Below are 28,000 nucleotides of genomic sequence, written 5' to 3' on the forward strand. Positions count from 1 at the left end.
CAGTCTGGAGTGGAAGAATTTTTTCTCTTACAAAAACAAATATTTAGATTCTAATATCTTAGTGCTCGAAACACTACCAATACTCCTAAGAATATTTTTTAAATTATTAAAATAAATTAATGAATTCACATTAATTTAAGTTTTAGTTTTTCTTAAAAAAGGACACTAATTCGACACTTTGGCCAATTTCCTCTCTCTCTCTCTCTCACTCTCTCTCTCAGCTGACCTAAAACTAACACACCATAAATTAGTCTCACATAGCATTTTCTTTTCCGTGTTTTATTTCTTTCTGTGTTCGATCCCTCTCTGGGACGATTACTATGACGTAACTTAGGCTAACTTCCAAAATAATTTCCTGCCAGCTTACCCATTTCAACTTCCGAAAAATAGTCAAATGAACCTGTTGGAAACATACCTGAAACGAGACGAAATAAAGAGAAAAAAATTAGTTTACTATTTAAAAATTTACTTAGTAAATATTTTTTAACCTCAAATGCATTTAAATTGGGTTTTTGTTTTTAATAATATTCTATATATAATAATTATACATATGTACGTAAATTGTCATTTGCAATACTGTTTTTACGCACACCTTAAATATTTAGGTGCCAGTAAAGTGAAATTTTTTTTCAAATTTTTTGTTGCAATGAGACAAAAAAATGCGCTTTACAAAGCTTAATGAATAATACATGTATTCGGCGTGCCCATTACGCCCAGCTGTCATGAAGCTGTCACTCAACAAAACAAGCATACATTCTGTTTATAGAAATTGCGAAATTTTTCGCGTAAAAACTCAAAATTTACAATTAAAAAAATTAAAAGAGTAATTATTTTCTAGAGTGGCAAATGGCTGAAACAACCACAAAAAAGAAAGAAGAACATGCAATAGGGAAGAATGTTTCAGAAATAGCTGAACAAACGAATAAAAGTACAGCGAAATTATACGCACTCTGCCTGCATGAGAAAAGAACAACTTGGAAAAAAGTGAAAACACTTTCCGCCAGCGCAGAAATAAGAATTATATCATTTTTATATATGTATGTACATAGATAATATATGTATGTATGTAAGCTTATGTGTGCATATTTTTAAAAATATCAAAATGAATGAATCGTCAACGAGTATGAAGGCACGCACGAAGAGCGAGGGTATATTTTTGATAAGTGGCTGCAATGAATTTACCACACTATCCCACCATAGCAGCGCTTGCATTTCAGCACATACATACATACCCATACACACTAACAATTAACAATTACTCTCTACACTTTGTTGCGCACTCTCGTTGATAATTCGCCACCGCCGTCGCCGTCGCCGCTATGCATTCGTCGCGTCGCTCGTGCAGCCAGCCATACGCCGCAGCAGGCGGTTTCAATAAAATGGATGCCGGCACCACCGCTCGGTGGAATGGCAGCGCGAATTGTCGATTATATATATGTATGTACATACATATGTATATGCATGAACATTGCTGCACACCACATGTATGATGCATGCGCTCGTATAATAATTTTTAATTGCGCTAATTGCATAGTGCCACAGAAATTCTACACAAACCTACGCAAGGCTGAATAAGATAAAAGGAGCAAATAATACGAATTTTAGATTGAAGCGATAATGTTGCTAAATTTCTTTTTCTGTTTTTATTTATTTGTCTAAGACTTAGTTCATTACCCCACTCAATAGTATAGAGCACATTTGATAGAATTTGTAAAAAAAAACAAAGTTCGTTGCATTTTAATCCATTTTATATGACGTCATTTAGCAGCACCATACGAATATTATTTTTAGAAATGTGTAAATACACATTTTTCGATTTTAGCCTGCCATTGCATGCTGACTTTTCATATTTTATTACATGCGAATGCGAATATCTCCCAGTAAACACATAAAAACACGGTCCCAAGCATGTCCACCAAAAGGGCCAATCCACTACCAGTATATAGAATAAACACGTTGCATTGCCATCAATTGCCTTGCCTTGCACTTTGCACTTGTAATGATTTTCAGTCGTTCGCCTCGCTAAAGTGAAAAGCGAAAAGATGAATGTTAGAGCGAGACAGTCACTTGTATATTACCTAGATATTCAGTTACTTGCATATGAGCGCGCGCGCCTCACATCAGTCAACTCAAGTCAAGTGCATTGCTGTTCTGCTTACGAGTATTGTACATTGCAGAGACGTTGACGCCGCTGCTTGCGTCATTGCCAACAATACTAGTGCACTATAGCAAATATACAAACAACGCTATAAACACACAAATGAGAAATCAGTTCGTCGTTTATGGTTACCGGTGTTTCGTGTGCTAGCCGATCGACCAACGACCACCCGGTTCATGTGTGCTTGCCGCGAACACGTTTTTATAGGTTAATGACACAAAATGAAATTAAAATAAAATACAAATAGAAAATGGCAAAACTACAACTGCTACTACTTGGCGACGCAGGCGGCTTCAACCAGTCGCTGCAATAATATACATACATATATAAGTATGCACTAATAATAGTTGGCTGGTTGTCGTAATAATAATAAAAGTGAAAGAAAATTATTTTTTCTAAACAATAACAAAAACAAAAGCATAAACTAGACGATGAGTACGAGTAGAATTTATTGCGGGCTAAGTGGCAGCTGGACATAGCAAACAAGTGCATGCATGCATACATACATACATATGTACATATGTATATGTACATATTCTTAAGTTTTAGTTATGAAGACAGAACAAGTAGGCGTTTAGAAATAATTCAGGTATTGAAATAAGCCGCACGTGCGAGTATTTATTATTGCCAAAACTTAATCGTAGACACTGTTAAGGCATGTAAGCATATGGATGTTTTTAAAAGTAAAGTAAATACATACATACACACATATACATATATTCACTTATATGTATGTAGTTTTCGCAATCAAAGTCAAATGTCAATGAAGCAATGAAATAAAACAAGCGAGCAGTGTGACTCGTGACTCACTACTTGGAAGAGTAAATAGTTAATTTATGCAATAATTTATGCAAATGCAGTAGGAACATAAACAAACCTTTAACCTTTTTTTAAGTACTTAAAATGCGGTATATATTTCTACGAATATTGACATTGCATTTGAGCTGAAATAAAATTCTTTAGAATAGAATTTTTTACAACAAAATGCGATATTAATTTTTGAACTATAAAGTCAGCTTGAGTTTTGTTATGCAATCAAGTTAGTATAAAGCGCTTGAGGAAACACAATAAAAAAGACTGGGGTAAGAGGAAGAGAGTGCGTGATCGATACAAAAAGGTTTGAAACATTGGTTAAGCTAAGCGAAGTAAGTATTGAGGAGAAGAGAGAGATCTAAGCAGGTCCTACTAGCAGTAAATGAAAATACGAAGGCAGCTCGGCAAGTGTAATTTATCCGGCATTTAGAAGGTACGAGTTTAAATAAAAAGTATTAAATTCATTTGAGAACTCAAATTTTATCTGAAGAACTTAAATAATAAAACTGGCGCTGCTATGAAGAAATGCTTAGCGTGAATTCTTCTCCTTCCAATGCAATGCAACTCGCTACTGCAAGCAAATCTGTGCAATCATAGCCTTCCTACGCATTAAATCTGTTTTTGCGCTGTATAATTCAGCCCTGTATGCAGAGAGGTATCTAGCCAAGTAAAACATTCGTTGCGATTTGTAACAGTTTCTTGAGTTGCAATTTGCATTTAAACGAACAGGATTTAAGTCTGTTGAAGTTGTGAGAGAGTAAACGGTGCACGTCTGGGCTCGTGTGGGCCGTTGTAGAAATGGAGGAATGTAGAGAAGTATATATGTATGTACATCGGTATGTATATATGTATGAAAAATCAATATTCACTTGTATACAAAATGTTTTGTTTTACAACCTTTGTCCCGTCATGCCTCCCAGTGTAGTTCTGCCATGGAAAAGCTCCTCATAAAAAACCCTTAGCCGTTGGGAGTCAGCTTAAAAAACTCTACGTCCCTCCAATTGTGGAACAACATCAAGACGCACGCCACAAATAGGAGGAGTAGGTCGGCCAAACACCTAGCAGAAGGGTAAGCGCCAATTATTTATTTATTTTCATTTTAGTTTTAAGCTTATGGAAAGCAATTAGTACTTTTTTAAGAATTCCAGCTTAGAAAAGCAAAGATGAGTGCTTAACTTTCTTCATTTATAGGTGGAAGTGGAATTTTCAGTTGAAAGCATTAGCTTGATTTCAGTAGGAAAACAATTTTTTTAATTTTTGGAAATTTAACTTAATTTATTTAGGTTTAAAATATATCGAAACAGAAGCTATGCCTTCAATATTTCAGAATTTTTGAATCACTGCAACATATAACAATTTTCAAAAATAATGAGCTGCATAATTTGCTAGTTTACCAAAGTTTTAAAAATTAATCGGTTAATAAAAAATATGAGATTTTAATCGCAGCTTAGTTATGATGAAATGTCGTCTGTCAATAATCACTACTTAATTTCTCGTTTATTTACATATTTTACATTGTAGTACTTCAAAGTACTTCTTAATGCTGCTATTTACTATCACCTTGACTTGCACACTCACACCCACCTGATGATGACTTTAAAATTAATGTGATTGTGTATGCGCCATAAAACACACTGCAAATTCTATAGATCCGTACTTGGACAGTTGCAAAAACAACATATGGGAGCGCGCATCTGTTAGCACGTGAAGATAAGGAAATACCACAAATATATGGAATTACATACAAGAAATCAAATGCAATACAATAAGTTTTTAAGCGAAAACATTTATTAAACATCAACCAAAAACTTAGAAGCATACAAATAACAGGCATTAGAACATTCAATTTACTTAGGCAGTGCTCCCACACAGCTGACTCTGAATATCTCAAATATGTGGCTCCATTATGTACTTATATGTGGCTGCATGTATAGTAACATTTACATATACATACATACATACATACATACATACATACATACATATACACATATCGCATACAGATGTATGGGATCCATTAAAAAATTATTATCAGCCTATTTGTCGGTTAGCAAAAGTGATATGATGAGACGCCGGCGGTGGGGTGCAGCTAAATTACGTGAGTAACGACCGCGTCAAGCTGTGTGCTAGTGAAAAATGTAGGCTTTACTGATAAGCGACTATTTTGAAAAAGTGCACAAAGTAAGAGCGAAAAGCTAGAGCTCGTCAAGGAGATTAAAAGCAGCTCAGTAAAAGGGCGCCTACATAAAACTGTTGCATTGCCGTACACTTGCAGCTGAGATGAATACGAATTCATGCATTTATACGAAGCTACGCGTATTCATATAGGAAATGCCAACACGCATTTAGTAACGCAAAAAGTTGAACAATTTGCCACTTTTCGTATGCGTTGAGAATCAGCTGATGTAGAACAAAAATTATTTAAAAAATTCACGGTTGAACGTATTCAGAGAGAGAGTTGAGCATATTGCGATAACGCCACTCGGCTCTCAGTGAGATTGAAAGTATCAGAGAAGATGTGGAGAATATAATACCGCTATTTCCAAAGTGGCGGCCGTGGCCGAATGGGTTTGTGCGTGAGTACCATTTGGAATTCAGAGAGAGAACATAGTTTCGAATCTCGGTAAACACCAAAATTAAGAAAAACATTTTTATAATAGCGGTCGCCCCTCGGCAGGCAATGGCAAACCTCCGACTATAATCTGCCATGAAAAAGCTTCTCATAGAAACCATTTGCCGTTCGAATTAGGGCTTCAAACTGATTCCCTTTGTGGAATAACATCAAGACGCACAACACAAATAAGAGGAGGAGCTCGGCTAAACACCTAAAAAGGGTGTACGCGCCTATTATATATATAATAAAAAATCTTTATTTACTTGCTTGAGTTACAAGATTTTCTACGCCTAATTTCTTCCTCAAAAAATATATAAAAAATGTCTAACTCTTTAAATTTCTTGCAGTAACCTAACCTAACTTTTTTTATAGCAGCTAACTACCTTAACACTCTCTCTTTGGTTCTCTCCCACATCCCATCTATGTGGAATGTTTACCTTCTCTCAAATGTGCGCTCTTTTTTCCATTTCAATCTGCGCAAACTTGTGAGTACATCTTCCTTGTATGTGGATACCTCCTTTAGAGAAATACTCACTTTTTTATTTGTTAGAAATTAAAACCATCGTAAACTCTATGTGCAAACAATTTTTGAAATGAGCATAAAAGGTGGCGCAAAATTAATCAACCAATATAGCGTGTCGACTTAATACAGAAAATGATTTTATGTAATGGAAATCTTTATTTTGACCTATACGCGCTCCATTGCTTGTCTAATCATTCAATATTTTTTCTTTTAATAAATTTTTGACTAAATAACAAACAAATTATTTTAAATGATGAAAATCTCACGTTGCAGTGCTTGTCTGTTTGTATACTGCAGCTACATAATTTACAAGTGTCAAATATGATTGACGTACGACGCCATTTGCAAAAGTAATAAATCTTCCTATAGGGTGATTAATTTTGTGCCACCTTGTACAACTAAAATGCCTGTGTAGTGCCGGCAAGACAAGCAAAATAAATAAGAAATAATTCAAATAATAAGATAAGAAAATAAAAACAAAAACAAAAACAAAAAAAAACAAAGCACAGCACAATTTAGCTATCATGTAGCCGGAGTGAAATGAAATAATAAAAAAAGTTAAAAAATGTGATATTTATAGCGAATTTATAGTAATAAATTGTTGTTGCAGCAGAATTTTTGCAATACTGTTTGCTCAGCTAAACATAAATAGTAATAAACTGGAGAGCATTTGCACTACTGACACAATTATTTCGAAACGATTTTTGTGGTGATGGTGGCAGAAATTTTGCGCCCCTTCGCACATTGTTGTTTTCGTCGTCGTGTTTCCCCTTCTGCTTTATGAGATTAATAGGTGAATTGTATGACGATTGCGTGGTGGTTAATAGGGTACCTACATTTACTTATTTGTGCGGACGCAGCGATAATTAAGTAATGAATGAAAAGGAATTAAATAAAAAATATAATAATGAAAGCAATAGGAAAAAGCAAAGAATGGCAGCAGAAAATATGACAAATATTTACGAAGTGGCATGCAAATTCAAGCAGATTTGAGAAAAAATTTGCTAAGAATAGCAAAAACACGCCTGCATGGCATGTATGAATATGCAACTGTCAACGCTTGACAATCATTTTATAAGATTTACGCCACGAAATTACTTTCTTTATAGATGTTTCAAAAATTTTAAATCCTCATTTAAAATAGCAACCCACTCAAATGTATTTCGTGCAATGAACGCATTTAATGGCCGCCGCTGTTGTGACAAAAGCGAATGTCCACTCGGAAAATGTGAGTAGCGGTTCTTTAATAGTCCACATTAATCAAAGTGGAAATGCTGTAAATTTTTAATCTGTCAAGAAAAAATTTGCAATGACTTGCAAAAACAACAACAACAAAAAACAGAATTTATGGAGACAAAGAAAAAAAATACTTGTGCGTATAAATAAAATTGTAAAATGTAAAAACAAAAAAATTAGACAGTAAAAATTGTAATGTAAAAAAATTTGTGAAGTTAATAACTGAGAAGAGCAACAGTTATCGTTCCGCTGATATGTAAGGCAATAGTAAATCACATTTTATTTATTTATTTATTTATTTTTTAGCCTAAAAGTAATTTCAATTTCATCTAAAAGCTCATTAATGATGCTGATTACTGTATTGCTTATACACTGAAAATATTGGGAAAACAAGTTGTATTTATTTTTAAATAAATATTTAGAAAAAAAGTTGTATTTATTTTTAATTTCTCTTCCCAAATTCCACCAAACTTCATTTGAACCTGTCAGTTTACTACGAAGAATATACCCAAAATATACCAAACTTCATTCTAACCTAAGAGCTTGTCCAAAAGGAGAAGAAAAAGCACCCAAAAGTGGCAACACTGCAGCTCAGTGAAATTTTGCAACAGTGCAAAAGCACCCAAAAATGGCAACACTGCCGCTCAGTGAAATTTTGCAACAGTGCAAAAGCGCCCAAAAATGGCCACACTGACGTGAAACCAGTGCACCAGCTCTGAAAGCTCTGCTAGCAGCTCCTCAGCCTATGCAGATTTGGCATATGAGTTTTGTGCGCATCTGGTTTCGTGTTCTTTCTATTACTTCTTAAATCTAAAGGCTTATTATTTTTACTTTTATTTAAGTATCCAGTTTTTGCTTTTATTTCTACTTATTTTCATCGTCCACTTTGCTGCAGCTTCACTTTATTGTGTTTACTTGTAATTCACTTTCTTCTGACATAAACTCTAGTCGCGACCAGTCTTACTACTCGCGTTGTAGAAGTCGCTTACAAACATTCAGACACACATACATACATTCAATCGATTTAATGTGACTGCTTCTTTCGCTTATCGAGACAGGCCAGGTTCAAGTCCCCAACTCAGCCAGCAGTTGTTGGCAGAAAAACAAGTTTTCATCTTCATCTGTTCAGCTGCTGAGGTGTTTTATTGAGCGGCTCAAAGTAGAAATTTCGTACAACTGAATACACAAACAACAGCAACTAGCTCACGTATGTATGTACATATGTACGTGAGTTTGTGCCTGTGGTCATGCAACGGTATTTATTACTTTTCTTTAATGTCAGCGTTTTCTTCAATATACATACAGTTCAAGTTTATTGGTACACTGGCTGTGTATGTGGTTTGTTGCTGTTGCTGTTGTTGTTGTTGCTTTTGTAACCAATCGCATGTGTTGTGTGGTAAATAAGTAAATGGTGAAAGTCTTGAAATTTTTCTTTTCTCCAGCGTCGCACGGCACACTGCACTACGCCAGCACCACTCTTTTGCGCTCCGCTTCACCTCTTTTCGCGCACGTTTCACTTTGATTTTTTGAAGCGTATAATTCTTGTGTTTACTTGCAGCAAGCAATTGGCTAGAGCAAAAAACAAAAACGAAAGCAATCAGCGTAGTGAGTGAAGCTGTATTGGCTGGTTGGCTGCATTGGTTTCTTTTTTTTCATTTTGATTTTGCGATTGCGGTATTGTTTAACAGTTGATTTATGCATTTTTATGCATTTCACGGCAATGTTTTGGCGAGGTATCTGTATGTATGCATGTGCGAGCAATATTTTGTGTGTGGGTATTCACTGCCTGGCTGACAGCTAGATTTGAAAATTAAAGTAGCAACTTTCGATTGTTTCAATTTAGTTTTTGTACAAACAAAAAGAGAGGATGCAAGATTTGAAGTGGAAGTTCTCTACCAACCCCAGTTTTTCTGTGCAAAGTTAATAACATTGAAAAATAGCAACTAACCAAATAGTATAAAAATAATAAATCTAGCAAAAATGTAAGATTAACCCATTCACGATAAAAAACAAATATATATATAAAATAAAAACCAAAAAACAAAAAAGAAAACAATAGTCCTTTCACAATCCTTAGTTCTCACATAAATATAAAAAAATTCCAAAACAATTATACTTCTAGCAAAGGAAAGTGGGAACTAACCCATTCACGATCAACAAAAATTAACCCTTCCATGACCCTTACACAAACAAAAGCATAAAAAGGATTAATTCGAGGAAATCAGTGAAATTATTGTATACATACAAAAAAGTTTAACCCTTTCACGACCCTGTATTTAAACAAAAAGAAGAATAATTATAGCAAGTAAAGAAAATTAACGCATTTGCGAAACTGATTCTTACATGACCACAAAAGGGCATAATTATAGCAAAATGAGAAATTAACCCCGACACCGCCAAAGAAAAATTAGCGCTTTCAGGATACTTATTTGTAAAATAAATATAAAAAAGTCATAAAAAATCATTCAAAATCAAAGTAACCCACTCACGTCTCAAACAAATTAACACTTTCGCACACTTACCCAAACTTAAGCATAAAAAGGTATAATTTTAGCAAAACAAAAGGGATACCTATAAATAAAATCCAAAAAATTAGCTCTTTCGGCATTCTAATTTCGAATATAAATGCAATCAATTAATAAAAAAAATAGTTCTAGCGAGAAAATATAAATTAACCCATTCACGACCAAAAAAAATAAACCCTTTCTCGCCCATTATTCACATACAAGCATAAAAGCGAATACTTCTAGCAAAAAAGTGGTACTAACCCATACAAAGTTAACGAAAAATTAACCCTTTGATGCCCCTTACTTCACATAGAAAAAAAAATTGTTCTAGGAAATAAGGAACGGAAAGCAAAATTAACGTATTTAAGACGCTTGATTCATACGAATTCAAAAAAAGGTATACTTCTAGGAAAATATAAAATTAACCCTCGCACGGCCAAAGAAAAATTAACTCTTTCACGATCTTGATTTTTAACATAAACATAGAAAGTCATAAAAAATCATAATTCTAACTAGAGACTAAAAATTAACGCATTCACGACCAAGAAAAATTAACACTTTCACGATCCTTAATTCAAACATAAAGAAGAATAATTCTAGCAAGTAAGGCAAATTAATTCAATTGCAACGCTTGATTCATACATAAACATAAAAGGTGTAATTATAGTAAAATGTGAAATTAACCCATACACCACCAAAGAAAAATTAAAGCTTTCACGTTCTTCATTTTTAACCTATATATATATAACAAATCATGAAAAGTCATAATTCTAACAAGAAGCTGGAAATTAACACATTCACGACCAAGAAAAATAAACCCTTTCTAACAGAAATATAAAAAAATCATAAAAGGTCATAATTCTAACAAGAAACTGGAAATTAACCCATTCATCATCAACAGAAATTAACCATTTCACGCCCTAATGCATAATTTTTTTTTTGTTTTTTTTTATTTATTTTTTTATTTTTTAATTTGTTATTTTTTTATTTTTTTTATTTGTTTTTTTATTTTTAATTTGTTTTTTTATTTTTTTAATTTGTTTTTTTATTTAAAAAAAATTTTTTTTTGCTTAGTAAGCTACTTACGTGGTTTAGATGTGCTTAAAATATTGCTTCTGGCGCATTTTTTCAGTCAATCTCAGACAGGTCGCCATTTTTGATATCGCGGTTACATACAAGAAGCGATATTACTTAAAAACCGCACCTTATTTCAAATTTTTTCTTCTTCTTATTAGAAAAATTTGAGGAATTTCGATAAAGAAATATAACTTTTCCGAATTTTTTTCATTTTCCTACTAAATACAAGTCTGGTCGAGCTCAAAAATTTATTCGGATAGCAGAATTCTCTAAACCAAGGAGATGTAACTCTGTACAAGCCTGGAATGACACACACTGTAACAGTTATTTGCAACTTTTTGCTCGTCATATTGAATTATGATATGGAAAATTTGTTAACTAAGAAGAATTTATTGCATGTAAGCACACACATACATACAAACGTTTCTACCAACACAACAAGCATTATCATTAATTACAAAACACCGCAGATTAATTAAAAAAAATGATGATGTACAAAAATACTAACACATACGTGCATGTGTGTGTGTGTTGGTGATTATTAATATGCCATAATTGGCTGGAATTTACACAAAACTAAAAATAGCAAAAAACCAAAAACAAATAGGAGAAACAAAAAACGCGTTGAATAATGACACCATCAGGGCGGGCGACTAGTGGCGCGCTTGTTTTTCTTCTGTACAAATTTTTTTTTCTTCTGTGACAAATCGCGTGTACATTTATGACAAGCAACGGATGGCAGTCCCACAAGCAATCAACTCACCTGACTGGGACGCTCGAATGGCATTAACTGCCAAGCAAGACCGACTGATTATAATAAAACAGTTAAATAATTGGGTACACACACAGACATTTACATATACCTTCATATATATACGCGCATGCATGTCGTCGGTGAGTTGTTGTGTCCAATATAAATTAATTAATTAAGATGCAACGTACAAATAAACGAATAACGGAAAGTAGAAAAAGAATTAAAGAGTGTAGCTTTGTTTGTAAGGCATAACGCGGATTGCCCAAACTTGGCGTGTGTGTGCGTGGAAAAGGGATGCCGCACAGCTGATATGCATATCACACACCCACATACATATTTGCCTTAGCCAACTAACAGTTGACAACTGTAGAGCAACATTGTGATTATTTCTTTTTTTTTGTTTTTTTTTTGGGATTTTAATGAGCTCATCGCAAATTGCTATCCACAAAAAATGCAAAAAACAAACAAAATGCATGACTAAAGAAAAATTGCAATGGAACAGGCAAAATTAAATTATCTATAGAAAAATTGTGAAAAGAAAAAATTTAAATGCGTAAAAATCATATGTAAAAAAAGTGTATAATCTGTTTTAAGGTAAAATGTATGTATGCGATTAGTTAAAAACTGTATTTTGAATGGTAAATTTATTTATGCAAACATACATACACAATATATGTATATATAAATACATGCACAAAACGAAAAACATCCTAAACAAGCAAAGGCGCGTATTCGCCTAGTCATAATTGCAAATTACAATTTTTTCAGCTGATTTTTGTAAGTTTTATAAAATGTTTTTTGACACAAATCGTGCTTTGTGCGCATGAATCAACTAAATTACTGCCATCAATAATATGACAACTTCAAGGTGCATGCAACCCTGTGCAGCGCACAAAAGTCGCCGCAAATAGTCGTACAGCAAAAATAGCCTTTTGTCTAGTACTTTTGCAGCAAATTGTGTCAAGGTTGCGACTTGAAAGGTTTTTTGCAATATGCCATTTTTTTTTTTTATTGCTTTATAATTTTATACTTTTATAGCTTTCGCATTTTTACAACCTTTTTAACTTTTTAATACAGCTCATGTATGTCAAAACACACCCACAACAGCAAAAACAAATAAATAAATACAAGAAACGCACACACTTGTACTTGTATGCATGTACAATATTACAATTTTCGGTTATTTATTTAATTTTTCTTCGTTTTCGATTTTTAGTTTTTACTGTTATTCGACAACAGTCAGTCAGTCACGTTTCGTATACGTATACAAGTTTTAAGCAGATCTTTTGTGACAGAAAAATACAATACGCTTATGTATATATGCTTGTACATATACATGATACATATGTGAGCGCTCTGCTTAACAGCCAGTAAATCCGCTACATATCCAAATTATCACGTTATTTTGCGTAAAAAGGCATAGAAATCACAGCTGCAACATTGCATTTTCATGTTCACATACTTACTCACATACAGTTTTGTTATTGTATATTTCACTATGCGCGCATTGTGAATTTGAAAGCAAAAGTCAAAGTCGCACCGCAACAAGTCAATGTCAAAGTTATAAATACAGCTACTCATTTGTCTACATAATTTTCGTGCACACATACATACATATTTATCTACACTTGCACATAATTCGGTATGTTGTACTTTTTTTTTGTTATTTTTTCCCCTCCTTTGAGTGAACACCGCATGATGCTGTCGAAAATATAATTATATGCGCGCTGCCGTCAAACCGGATTAGCAGAAAAATGCAGAAAAATATTTAAGTTTTTTTCTTTATTTAGTTAATTCAGAAAAACCCCAAACAAGTAACCAAATAAATAAATTAAAAGAAAAATTCATCATCTTTCACTAAATGGCGGCGTTGAGAAGTCTTACTCAACACCGACTTAATTGACCAGTTACAAGCAAATGTATGCATACGATTGCAATACGTGCATGTGCATGTGCATATGTGTGTATGCGGGCTTTCATCATTGTTTTTGCACTTTTTTCTGCAATACTTCTCAAGTCACCACATTTAATTTGTACAATTTCCAAGTAATCAAACCATTGACCTCAATTTTGTCTCTAGATATTTCTGATGCACGTTTACTTAATATTGTTGTTGACATTTTTTCTCTTTATTGCTTTTTATCATTGACAACATGTCGTATGAGTAGTCCGCGTCGTCGTCGTCGCATTCGCTTCTATTCGCTATTTGCTGCTCGGCTCTCGCTATCGCACATTCAATGTGTGTGGCTCACTCACTGCACACTTACGCCGGCCAAGCATTCATGTATGTACGAGTACAGTGTTTAGTTGGGTGCAGTTGTAACGGCATGCTTGGAATTACCAACAACATTGCATTTCCATGCGGGAATTTCTGTATGCATACGAGCAGTATTTTGCGCACACACCGAGCAACAACAGCATGGCTTTTAGTAAGCGATAGTTGATTATGGTAATAAATTCATGCATGCTGCACGCACAACTTTCAGCCCAACTATACGTATGAATGCATGTACGAGTATGTTTGTAGGTACATATACAACTACATATACAATCGTGTTGTCCGATTTGTTGTGCATTATGCTAGTACTTTTCATTATTGTTTCTAGTTAAAAACGGTACTGGCATTTATTTAGTTATAGACTGCTAAAAGCTATTGACATACAAATTGAGTCAAGCTATTCGCCTTTCTTCGTTTCTTTCGAGTGAGCGTACGTATAAAATGACGTAGTTGGTTTTTTGGACATGTGACTTTTGTTTTTGTTTTTTATTCTTTTATTTTTATTTTTAAAAGCCACAGCCACGGCAAACCAGTTTGCGGGCTACTAATGAATTAATTAGTTAGTCAGTCAATGCATTGCTGCTTGGCATACATAAGTGCGGAGGCCAGTTGCTGACTAAGAAGTTATTGTGAGTATTTGCATTAAAAACCTGAGTGACATTTCGAAGATTATTGCTAAAAAGGGAGATACAATGCAGGCTTTTCACAGCAATTCTGCGAATTGAAGAGGCAGTAAAAATTTATACAACGGGTTTGCTGTCGACCTTAAAGACTAAGATTGCATTATAAGCATAACTTGAGCTCAAAATTTAAAAAAACTATAAATTCGATTGATTTGTAAAAAAATAATAAAATAACAAAAAACTACGAACTATTAGCATCCCTCACAATGGGAGCGCTGGTTTAAAAAACAAAGTAGTAAAACGAAAAATAGTAAATATAAAGTGCGAAATTTTTTATATTTTATTTTAGATAAAGCCACAGGTTAACGACTAAGATTGACATAGTTAGAGGTTAATAAGTATTACGTAGTCATGGGTCAATAAACTGGGAAGCAGAAAAAAAGTTTTTTTTTTGAAATTTTCGCTCCAGTTTTTTAAGTAGTTTAGTGAAGAAGAAACTAGTTTGTCTGTAATCTGAATAGATGGTGTCATTGACTCTCAAATTAATTTTTTTTTTCACGAGTATAGGACGGCGTTTAGCTCAACGGAAATAATTTTTTAAGATACACACATTGTTTTTTTTGGCTTGGAAGAAACCCGTAATGGTTGTATGACAGGTTGGCCTAAGTTCAGTAAAATTAGGAAAAATAAATTAAATTAAAGTAAAGTAAATTAGTGAAATTGGTAAAGTAAGAAAATCTGCACTAACACAGTGTGCAGATCCATACGTTTAGAGCACGAACGTTTCAAATAAATGCAGTTCAACTGTTTTGGCTTTTGTAATGCTTTTTTCGTGATTGTTTCTCCATTTTTTTTTTTTTTACTTTTATACCACAGTTTTTTTAAAGACTGATAAAAAATATGAAATTAATGATAAAAAGGAATGATAAATCAAATGAATGATAATTTGTTGCGTAAATGATTTCTTAATAAAATTTTTTTTCATAAATTTTTCTTTTATAAAAATAATTTTTTTATAAAAATTATGTTTTTTTAATAAAATTAGTTTTTTAATAAAAATAATGCTTTTTTAATATTTAATATTTTTAATAAATTTTTTTAATAAAAATTATTATTTTTATAAAAATTTAAAATTGTTTACGAAACTAATTTTTTAATAAAATTTTTTTTATAAACTTTTTTTTATATAAACATTTTTTTTGATATACAAATTTTATTTTATAAAAATAATTTTTATTAAAAAAACATAATTTTTTATTAAAAAATATTTTAATCGCGGGTTTTCTTCTCCCCAGATGTGGCAATTTTGTTTGTTTACAAATGCGTCCAGTGTGAAATGGTATGAATGAGCGAAAAACCAGCATCATTTTCAAAGAAACAACGAAATTTCTGCGTTGCTACAGATTTGTTGGCTTCAAAGCTTTGGTTAATTAAATTTTGTAAGGCTGCAACTGCAAATTCTTATGCAAAATCCACCATACAGTCGATTCTTCATGTGTGCCTAATTGTTGAAAATGTCGAAATGGGGCTATTGAAGGTTGTTCAGCAACACTTGACGCTACAGTAGCAATACTCTCAATACAACGTCCCGTTTTTGGTCTGCCAGTCCTTTTTCTATCCACAACAGAACCAATTTCTTGAACTTTTTTCAACAACCATTGAATGAGTCGACATATTTGGATGATTATTTCCACCAAATAAATCACGAATTCTGCAATATTTCGTTGTTAAAGGTCGACCATTTTCATTGTACGACCAAAATTGTCTGCTCAACAAATGTTAAAGGTGACATAAAACGGGCACCGTCTAGGAATTATTCACTCTTGACATCTAGATGTCACTTTTGATAGACTCTGTATAACTTTACGCAAAAGTATACTGTTTAAAGGAATTTGACAATTTTGTTTTTATATACCGGGTAGTTCAAAAACAACTACTTTGGCTATGCATAGAAAACAGAAAACCAAAAAAATGCTTTCGGCATTTTATTACCGGAGGTGTGAAATGTTCTTTACTCTTAGTTTCTGCACATACGTCAAATCTTGTTGCATTGTCGGCAAGGCCTGGGTTATTCATAACCTATAAAGTGTTTTAAGTAAAGTGATCTAGAAGTAGAGGCAAAGTATCAGCAACATTCCAGCAATTAAGAAGTTGCTTGATGAAGCTGTTTGAATGCTAAAAGGTAATTTTCAATCGCTTCAATGGTGGCACAAAATTAATCACCCTATCGGAAGATTTAAGATTTATGATTTTTGAAAACGGCATCGTATGTCGATCACAGTTGACACTTATGAACCAGAAGCTGCAGTAAACAAGCAGACAAGCAATGGAGCGCGTAGAGAACAAACTAAAAAATTCAAGATTTCCATCACTCAAAATCATTAATTTTTTATTTAGTAAACAAGTTATTGAAAAACATAATTGGATGATTAATTATGCGCCACTTTGCATGAAGTACAGTTAAAGTTTTTAAATTTATTCCTGGCAATCTCATACCTGCATACATGGAAGGTGAACTTGTTCGTGTTTGTATTTTTTTAAAGCAAAGTCTTCCCCTTTGAAGAGAAAAAAAGCGTGCAATGAAAAAAAAGTTTAATACATCTTAAATCATATTTTGTAACGACTATTTAAGCAGATGATTGATTTGACAGCAGTACAAGCAGTGGCACAAATTAAGAGAAGTACAAAAGAAATCGAAGCAAAGCAAACAACAACTACACACAGTCATAAAACAGCAAACCGTTATAAAGCCTTGACGAAACGTCACTCAGTGACGCCCATACCACACAAGCGAAGTGACAAGATGGATGGCTGGCTGAGAGGCAAGCGAAAAAATCGATTGTAAAAACTTGAAAAGCGGAGAAATACCGCAGCTAAGTTTTAAAATAAATATCACTTAAGTTATGACGAAATGAAAAAAAGCAAGAAAAAATAAAAGCCTTGCACAGTGCAAAATAAAAGCAACAACGGCGAGTGAGGCATACCAATTGCAAGACAAAAGGAGTGCAAAAATAAAGAAAAAAATAAAATAAAGAAAACAAAAAAAAAATACGAAAAAACAGAAATGTACTTTCTGAAAAGAGACAAAGGCAGCAGCAATTTAAATAAAAACAATAAAAGGAAATAAAAAAGAAAACTTAAACCAAATTGCGTACGATTCGACGAGCAAACGAGGTCGGCTGCACACAATGAGCAAAAATGAATGGAATAAAAACAAAAAGCTGCCGCGTCATCAACGCACAGCGCGCACTCGCTTGCATCTCATCGAGTGTCCATTAAATGCAGAATTTCTTGAGGTAGGACCTAGCGATCAAAGTGAAATGTGTGCAACACGTAGTGTATGCAGCAGCAGCAACAACAACATGCGAATGGGAAAAAACCAAACAAAAGCAGAACAAACCAACGTAGCGTTAAATTGACGAGCAGCCACATAAACAATGGCGAACATGCAATACAAAACACGCACACATACACATGCATACATACATATATTACAAACATGCATGCATAAACACTTATCCATATCAGTTTGCGAAAAAAGCGATATGAGTGCAGCGTGCAACGCAAAATGCGCTCGAGCGAAGCCGTAACCGTGCCAAACTGCAATTAGGCGCATGCAACCCTGCAAGGCATTCAATACATAGGTGTTATGTGTTCGTCACAAGGAGGGAATGTCATTGCATGCGCATGACTAAAAACCAGCACACACACAGCCACACGGACACAGACACGCAATAAAAAGTGCTGAAAAGAAAGAGCTGTTGATGTATAGCAGCAAGAAACGTGCGGTAGAAGGCAGAACGAAGAACAACAAATGCATTTGCGTGCTGCCAACATTTGCTCGCTGGTCGGTCGGTCACCCCTTTCAACAACAACAACAACAGTGGCAGCAGTAGCAGCAGCTTCGTTGCAACGCATGCAACAGTCGTGCAGCATTTCAAGAGTGTTGTCGTTGTTGCTCACTGAAACGAATGCGAATAAGCGCAAAAGGACGACAAAGCATCGAACGCCAATGCATTGAAATAAAATGAATGCAATGAAAAATGCAAAAAAACAAAAGCCACTACACAACAGGAATACCTTTGCATAGAACAGTGCGAGTGGGTATAAAACGGAATCCAGGCAAAACAGAAAGGCAAACAAAAAAGGAGAAATACGTGCATTACTTAATTTTGCACGCTCTTGACAACAGGCATCGAGTACAGTGTCCTTCATACTTGGCAGCAACACGAATGCAAGTGCGAGAGCCTGCTGCCGCTGCCGATGACCGACTGCCACTTGCGTTATTACACGGCACTGAGGTGACAATGACATTTTCGCCCGATTGGCATATACATGCAAACAGAAAACAAAAAAACAACTAAAAAACAAAAACAAAACGAAAATACCAACAAAGCACATTAACGCAGAGAAATTGCATCATTGCATGCACCGTTATCGGGTTGCAAATCGGTGGTCATGCGTTCGCTGGAACGATCATTGCCGATTGGTTGACGCAGAACACACACACACGCACACACAGCCAAATACGTTGTGCGTTTTTGCATTTGCTCCTCCTCTGTGGCTGTATGCAAGTTGTTCGTGCACTCGTCAATGCACCTTCGTCGTGCCGAAATACTTCATTCATACAATCGCACAACCGCCGTTAGCTGAATTCGTGTGCTCGTGCCTGCATGGGTTCGTTGCATTAACATTGAACTGGAATTGGGTTAGTGGCGCAATGTACGAAAATTTTGCTCCTTCGGTGCGTCCTTGTGCGCGATATTGTTGTTTTATCTTTTGTGCTTGTTTTGGTTTTTGATTTTGACGTTTTTTTTTTGTCTGTTTCTTGGTTGATGTGCTGCAGTGGCCTAAATTTTGAGGGCAGTTGATGACCTGAATTCGTGAGTATGAGAATAGCGAATTTGATCTTGACCTTTTGAAGGTGAACTATGTGTGTGTGTGGGGGTGGGGGTGTTTTGAAGATTGCACAAGGTAAGAGAGAGAAATTGATCACTTTTTTACGAATATTAAACGAGGAAGTAAAGGAAAGTTTGCAGCATTGGAAAAATTTGTCAAAATGTTAAATAATGTAATGTAAAATAACAATAATAATAGAAATAATTATATTAAGCCCGCTTATATATATTAGATAACGGAACACCTCAAATGGTGCTTTTGTGGTCCTATTCTTAACTTTTTCAAAATATTAGCAGAAGAACGTGCAAATGTTTGGGAACACCCCTTATCTTGTAATTTTCGAATCACCATCGCTCATTGTTTTTTTGATTATTATTATTATATTTAATTAATAGCTGAAAATATGCTTGGTATAGTAACGGGTGTTTTGTAAAAGCTTGAAAACTTAACATGATAAAGCATTATGACTCGCCAAACTTTACCTAACAGAAATGCCAACACGATTTGCCATTCACAGCTGTTTATGGATATTTATAGCAACATTCCCCGCGCAACAACAACAACCATTCTTAGTAATCCCTGAAAGTTCCAAAGTGGAATTCCGATAACCTAGTGACAGAGCACCAGTGAAAAGTACTGCGAATTTGCTTGCTAATGTACGTAGCGTCGTTTGATTTGAAAATGAGCGCATTCAATTTTTTTCTCAATTCATGTCAGTCGCCTTTATGCAAGCGTACAGTTTTTAGCCACTGCGAAAAGCCTATGGCTTTTATAAGATTGCTTTTCTTTTTGTATGATACAATGCACGAGAAGGCCGTCGGCTATTATAAAACAATTTTTGATGATTTCATGCTTAATTTTGTTGCGAGTTTCGAGCAGGCACCAAAAGGTGGTCCATATAACTCAGAAATTGAAGATTTGTGTAAAATTTTAACAAACTTAAAAACTTTTTTTCGAAATGAATCTTTTGTGCAACACATTCAATTTTGTTATGTTTGGTACATCGAGCGCCTGGATTGTTTATAACATTTCTTGTTGACAAAATGTTTCTTATATGCAGAAAATGCACAAGACCACCAGCAAACACAAAAAAACAAATGTCCAAAAATCAATGCACTTTAAAACAAAATTCAATGCGGTTAAAACTGCATACCCAAAATTTTTGCTCCAAATTCTGCGAAAAAATTTTAAAATTTGTTAAAATTTTAAATTTTGTTAAAAATTATTTTGTTAAAATTTTTGTTAAATTTTAAATTTTCTTTAAAATTTTAATTTTTTTTTAATTTTGTTAAACTTTTTTTGAGTTTTTTTAATTTTGTAAAAAGTTATACGGTTCTCGTTGTCGTATGAACCGTATAATATTTTATAAAAAATTATAAGTATAAAAATTTATTTAAAAAACTTTGTGTTAATAGTAAAATTGGAATAATAAAAAATATTAATTAAAAAAGCCGCGAGGACACAAAGGATCATACATCACATAGCTAAGTATTATTGTGAACCCAGGTGTAAATATGCAACACTGCACCGACATCATTACGATGATGAATGAAGAAGTGTAAAGTGAGGATTAGCTATCGATTTTCGATAACTTTTACAACTATCACTAATAGTTTTTTACGCTCAAAAAGAAAGCTGCTAGATATTTTATTTCGAGGCGACAACGTAGAAGCATGACCGGGCAGTCCCTTGAGTTTCATTTCTTTGGATTGCTGTAATGAATCCATTTTTCATCACCCGTCACGATGCGATGAAGAAAACCCTTCCTTTTTTGCCGCTGGAGCAGTTGTTCACAGACGAGAAACCAACGCTCAACATCCCTTGATTTTAACTCATAAGGAACCCAAGTCCCCTGTATGTTCTGAATCATTCCCAAAGCATGCAATCGCTTGGCAATGGATTGGCGACTCTTCTTGCGTTTGACACGGATACTCATTGAGCAAAATAAAAAACGCAGCTAAGGTACAAAGGAAAGGCAAACACGTCAATACGAAGCCCTCTATTCATGTTAATCCAACTAATTGGAGCAGACGATTGAAATGCAAAACAATCAAATACTGAATTGACGAAACAGAATCACACCTTAAGTCTTGTAGGGACCTCAAATAATCAATTCAAAAAAATTGCTAGTTAGTTAATAATATTTTTCTCTGTAACTAAACGCAATGTAAACTTAAAAAAAAAAAAATAAATAAAAAAAAAATAATAAAAAAAAATAATAAAAAAATGTATCAAAAATTTGACAAAACTAATGGTTTGGTGCAAGCATCTATAGCTAATGGCCGCACATTTGTCTAATTCGATGCTCCTTTTACGAATTTAGTCCATGCCGTCACTCACGTCGAAAAGCCGCTCTTTATTCAGCGAAATTCAAAGTGCGCCTTGCCACAGCCTGCGACCAGTAATAGAACAAAAACTTTTACTATCATTTCCTGCATTTTTAGCTGCAATAGACCTACACTGTCAACACGCCATGCGCAATTGCGCTTACCGATAATTACCACATTTAAAGAATAACCGTTAAATACACAAATAGACCATTACAGTAAAACAAACTAAGCGGCAGGCTGAGCATTGAAGCTCACCAATGCAAATTTCACTTTTAAGCGCGGCCACTTTTCGCTTACAGCCAACGCATGAGAGCGAGAGAGTAACCAGCCAGCAGTCCGGCAATCTGGCTAATTTGCATAATTACGCGATTAGTATGTAAGCCCGCAATTTGTTTGTAACTAATTTATTTTATATGTATGTATGCGTATGGCTAGCATTTCTTTTTCTAAATTTGAACTGCCGTTTTGTTTTTGTGCCGCTCTGCAGTTTTTACGCTCCAATTCACGAAATTTGCCCACCAGCAGAAAGTGAAAAAAGTGAAAAAAAGAATACAAAGTAATTACTGCCAATACAAAAATGAAGTGGCTGAACGATTTCACAAAATGAGGAAATGAGGGTGAAACACCGAAAAAATTTAAGAAACAAAAAAAAAAAAAATTAACGCTCCTAAAGCGAAAGCAAAGACAAGCAAACAAAAAACTGCAGTAAATTTGCGAGTGACCCTGAAATTTGGTAGAACAACAACCAGCGCGGCAATAGCGCTAATAGTGAGGGTAGGGTAGTAATGTGAAATTTGTGGTTGCTACACGTGACCTTGCCCCAGTTTGGATATGTACAACGAGCAAAAACCACCACCACCAACAACAACAAAAACAACAACAACACAAGTGACACACATAATTGGCATTATTGACACACAAATAACGAAATGGTTTAGTTAAATATGTCACAAGCTGATAAATAAACTGCACACATACGCACACACACACACATATATGCATATATGCAGCTATAACTAGTAACAGTAAAAACTTTACAGCTGAGTATATATGAGTTGCTTCACCTCGTCCTTAGCCAAAGTACAAAGTAGTGCATATGCGGTCAAGGGCGATCGCCCAGGCTGACGAGTGGTGCATGTGACCAGGATGCCACGCAGCTATGTATGTACCTACGGTGTAGTGAACCCATAGCAATATTGCATTAGTATGCACATACATACATACGTGCATACTTACATACATACATACATAGAAATATATACTAGAGTTTGCTCTAAATTTGAAATCTCTCTGCTTATTTATAAATGTCTACAACAGAGAGCAGCTGCTGCAGCATCGCCTCATAAAGCAGGGTCAGTGGCGCATTATTGGTATAACAGCAAGCAGCCTGCTAACCAGCAGCGGGCAGCCTCGACCTCAAAATCACAGTTCATCATCCATGCAACGCTGCGGGTGAGCTTCACATGCACTGGCGCCACACAGTGTTGCTGCATTTCCGAATGACGAAAACAGTTGTGTATCTTTTATGTCAATGACAATAGTCAAGCATATGGAACGCATTGTTACTGGGGAATGCTGTTGCTATTTAACTGTTAGTAATGGAGGGTTGTACTTTTTGTTGTAATAAAACATTAGTGCATTAGTAGATGTCTATAAATTAAGAATTTGTGCATTCTATAGCAAATTTTGTAGTCTGCAATTTAAATCTGCGTTTCGCAAATCTTTCGTTAACCAGATTTGAACCGTAACCCTATGAGGCTAACCAAATTTCGTTTGCATTTTATATAGAAAATACATTTTCGGACGTGTAGATTATAGAAAGATATCAGAGCACATGAAATAAATGAAATAAAGGATAAAAATGCAGATGGCTCCATTGCAAAAATTTCGTCACGACAGAGCATTAAATTGCCTTTGAATACCAAATGAAATATGTGGGCTATGCATACATTTTTCTCAATGCGTAGCCCCCAAGTGGAGCAGAAAAAATAAAACTGCTGGAAAAAGCTAAGATTTTTTTCATTTGAAACTTAACTTATTGCATTTCTTAGGCGGAGTAAAAAATTCAGAATATTTTCCGCAAACGAATTTTCCGAATCGAATCGAAATGCTACTTCCCAAGTCTATCATCGCATTCGATCATAATAAATAGCGATTTAAAGGTAATATTCTGCTTCACAACAAATTCTTTGAAAATTTTGTGTTGAATGAAGCCAGTTTTGTGTTAAAGCTAGTAGTAACTTCACGGCCGTGAAATTTCGCCAGCCACAGATATTTGGCTTGCCCTAAAATGCTACTCGTAACGTTGATTGTCAAATGAAAAGTAGCGTCAAATTTATGAGCATCACTTCAGAAGCAAATTGCATCGCAAATTGGAAACTTTTGGTGAGAAAAGTATTTTTTTTTTTTAATTTTAAATTAACACACAAAAAATATAAAGAATAGGTAAATCTTCTTTCTCTTTGCAAAGACGTTGCACTTAAACATGCCATATCTTCGGAGTACTCGAACTCAGGCACTTCACTCGCAAACGAGCTGTCTGTTTTCGCCCAATTTTAAATGGCATGTGAGTTTCGAATAGGTGTGGAAAAAATGTTGCTGTAATCATGTTGCTGGCACGTTGTTCTCACTGAGTACAACTTCGCCGTAAAACACATATGAAAGTTCCCGCGTATTTCACGGCAATGCAACTTATACGGATTTTGACAGGCATTTCACATGAAACGCGAACTTAGTGCTATGCTTTGTAGGTAAAAAAGAGATACAATTCGATAAACTTCTTGATACCATTAGGATTATGCTAAAAAGTCGAGGCAGGAGGACAAAAAACTGGGTGCTGGTCATGGACCAAATGTAGTACCGAATGTAGTACGAAAGCCAGGTGGTGCCAATGATTCCATTGTGGTAACATATGTAAGCCATGAAGCACATTCTGGTAGGACAATCGTCGAAAATTCTGTTGATAAAATCACGAAAATGGTTAACTCGGATCGGCCTCTGAGTATTCGCAAGTGTGTTCAGCATAATAGCAGTGCGATATATTGCAAATTTATAATAATTTTTATTTAATTTTTTCCCCCTTATTTTAATTTTGATTTTATTTTATTTTTTTCTTTATTTTTTTATATTAATATATTTTTAATAAAAATATAATATAATAAATATAAAAATTAATATAAATATTTTTTTTTGATTTTTTTAAATTTTTTTTATATAAGCGTAAAGTTTTGACTATTGTTTTACTTTTTATAATTTTTATTTAATTTTTTCCCCCTTAATATTTATTTTCATTTTTGTTTTATTTTTATTTTTTTTCCAAATTTTTTTATTTTAATTTTTTTTTTTATATTTATATTTTTTTATATTCACTTTTTTAATTTTTACTTTTATTTTCATATATTTATACAAATATCATTCATACTATAATAAAAACCATATACCATAAAATTTGAAACTTTGTACGATTTCTTTCAAGATTCAAAAAATTTTCAGCTTTCTAACCAGAATCTATAGAATTTTTCAGGGTATGCAGCTCAATTTTAGTATAACAAAGTGAAAATGTGAAGTGACTATAAAATAACGTTGATTTTTTTAAATTTTTATTTGATAACTAAAATAGAAAAAATTGTTTGTCTTGCTTGAATTTTTTCTTCTATGGCGAAAATACGGAAGACCGCCAGCAAAACTTTGCAAATTTTTCTCTTTGCACGAAAGAAAAGTGGTGACAGGTCAGCAAAAAAACAAAAAATTGTCAAAAAATCAGCAGTATTTTGTAGGCATTTGAAACTTTAACTTTTTTAATTTTTATTTAATTTTATTTTATTTTTCTTACAAATATAATTCATATAACAACAAATACTGTATAACTCAAAGTATCAAATTTTGAACAAAATTTAAAATAATCCAACAAATTTTCAACAAAATTTCAAGTTTTTTAGTCAGAAGTTTTAGAATTTTCATCAAAATTAGAAATTTTTGGTCAGAATTTATAGAAAAATTTTAATTATGCAATTTTATAACCCAGCCAGCTTAAAACCCCACAAATTTGGCTTTGATTTTGATAATTTTTTTTCTTGTCTGTGTTATGCAATTTTTCGCTCGAAATTTTCATTGCAAGGCACAAGACCGTCAGCAAACAAAAAATAGGCAAAAATCAACTCAATGTTTCAGCTACTTCAAAAATGTTTTTATTATACCAAAATTCATTTGGCTAAAGAAAAACATACAATAAAAAATTTTAAATTCTGTTGGAAAATTCTAAAACTGCTGAGTCTCTGCATACTCGAAATTGTTCTAAAAATTCTTATTAAAAAGTTTGAATTTTGATGGAATTTTTTTGTTTTGAATTTTTAAAAATTTTGTACAAAGTTTGAAACTTTAACTTAAGTAGTTCTTATTATGAAAAAAATATTTTTTAGAAAAAGTAAGAAAAGTAAAAAAAACTAAAATTTTTGGTTAAAAAATTTAAAACTTTGGATGAAACTTTTTTTTTTGGTTTTTAAAAATTTCGTACAAACTTTAAAACTTTAAGTTAAATAGTTGTTATTGTAAAAAATAAAAACATTTTTCGTATAAAAATACTTGTAATTACGTTAACTTCAGCACCGAAAGGAAAGCGAAAGAGGTGGGCAAATTTTTACTTCCCTAATACCACATTGGGCAGAACTATCGTTAAAAAAATTAATTAAAAAGTTGTTTAAAAAATTAATTAAAAAGTTAACTAAAAAATTATCTAAAAATTTAATTAAAAAATTAGTTAAAAAATTAATTAAAAAGTTAATTAAAAATTTGTTAAAAAAGTAATTAAAAAGTTGAGAAAAAAACTATCTAAAAATTAAATTAAAAAATTAACTAAAACATTATCTAAAAATTTATTAAAAAGTTAGTTAAAAATTATTTAAAAAATGATCTAAAAATTAAATTAAGAAATTAATTAAAAATGTATTAAAAAAGTTAATTATAAATTTAGTTTAAAATTAAATAAAAAATTATTGATACAATTTGCGCCACCTTGTACATACATACTTCCTACAATACCCTATAACTTAGGTATTAACCATCGCCAGATATGCAATTTTATCTATTATTTACGTTGAAAAAATGTTTTCCCACACTCGAGTTGTTTCTACATACATAATTTCCTCACACTTATTTTTAAATAAAAAAAAATGTGCTTTGTTTCAAAACTTCACGCCTCGTTTCTCATTTGTTACTCGACGAGTTTCCTCAACATTGCATCGAGCGCACACCCCCTATCTCTCTTTCCACTCACCCCACGAACTTACCTGATGATATCGAATTCGCCGAATCGCTGCGCGGTGTGTGCTGCTGCATGCTGAGTCCATTGTGTTGCATTCCCACATTTCCACCCAATACACCACCCATCAAACCATTCATTAGACCCTGATTCAGAGTGGCATGCAACATATTGCTGCTATTATTCAGATTCAGATTACTACTATTATTATTTTGTGCGTTTTGCTGATTTCCAAGATGTCCATTGCCCAGCTGATTGCCGTGAGCCAATGCAATGCCACCTACACCACCACCGCCGCCCCCACTTCCGCTGCCTCCGTTATTGCCATTACCGAAATGTACACCATTCGCGGCATTGCCAGCACTGTTGACATTCATATTGGGGATGCCACCTAATGGGTGCAGGGGAATTATGGAGGTTTGAGGTGGCAGCAAATTGGCACAGCCATGAGCCGACGTGATCACGCTGTGGCCACCATGCCCATTGAAGGCGGATTCGTACCAAAGATCCTGTTCGCCATAGACAGGCGAATCGAGCGGTGAGGGTGAGAGTGTGGTGCTAAGCACAAGGCCGGTGGAGGATGAGCTCACTTCGGCGGAAGATTCTTCGAGCATGCGAAAGGCGAAACCGCCGTTATTCGACCAACGTCGCTTCATCATTGTTGTTTGCCTCTGACCAATCAGGGTGGAAATTTTTTTGGTTTGGTGTGCCTGTGGTGTGGACAGCGTGGATGTTGATGAGCGACGAGTTGATTTTGCAGTTTCAAACTGCAATATTTTATTGCACTTTTGTTTTCACTAATATTTTCTGCTACTTTTGCTACAGTTTTTCACACTGACTTTATGTATGTACTTAAGCAATTTTTCTAATTTTTGTTAACTAATTTTTTTTTTTAATAAAATTGTATTGTATGCTCTCTGCTGCTTTCCTA

At 33.9% G+C, this 28,000-nt stretch overlaps 1 protein-coding gene across 1 annotated transcript; it reads right to left on the bottom strand.

The window, feature by feature from the left end:
* Nucleotides 1–335: 335 nt before the first annotated feature.
* Nucleotides 336–28,000, bottom strand: LOC129244260 (ecdysone receptor-like). Its single transcript, XM_054881877.1, has 2 exons — nt 27,098–28,000; nt 336–415 (listed from the first exon to the last, which is right to left on the bottom strand). Exons 1-2 carry the CDS (start codon nt 27,726–27,728, stop codon nt 336–338), a joined length of 711 nt encoding a protein of 236 aa, XP_054737852.1. The 5' UTR covers nt 27,729–28,000.

This window comes from Anastrepha obliqua, chromosome 4 (genome assembly GCF_027943255.1).
Source record: "Anastrepha obliqua isolate idAnaObli1 chromosome 4, idAnaObli1_1.0, whole genome shotgun sequence".
Taxonomy (NCBI): Eukaryota; Metazoa; Arthropoda; class Insecta; order Diptera; family Tephritidae; genus Anastrepha; species Anastrepha obliqua.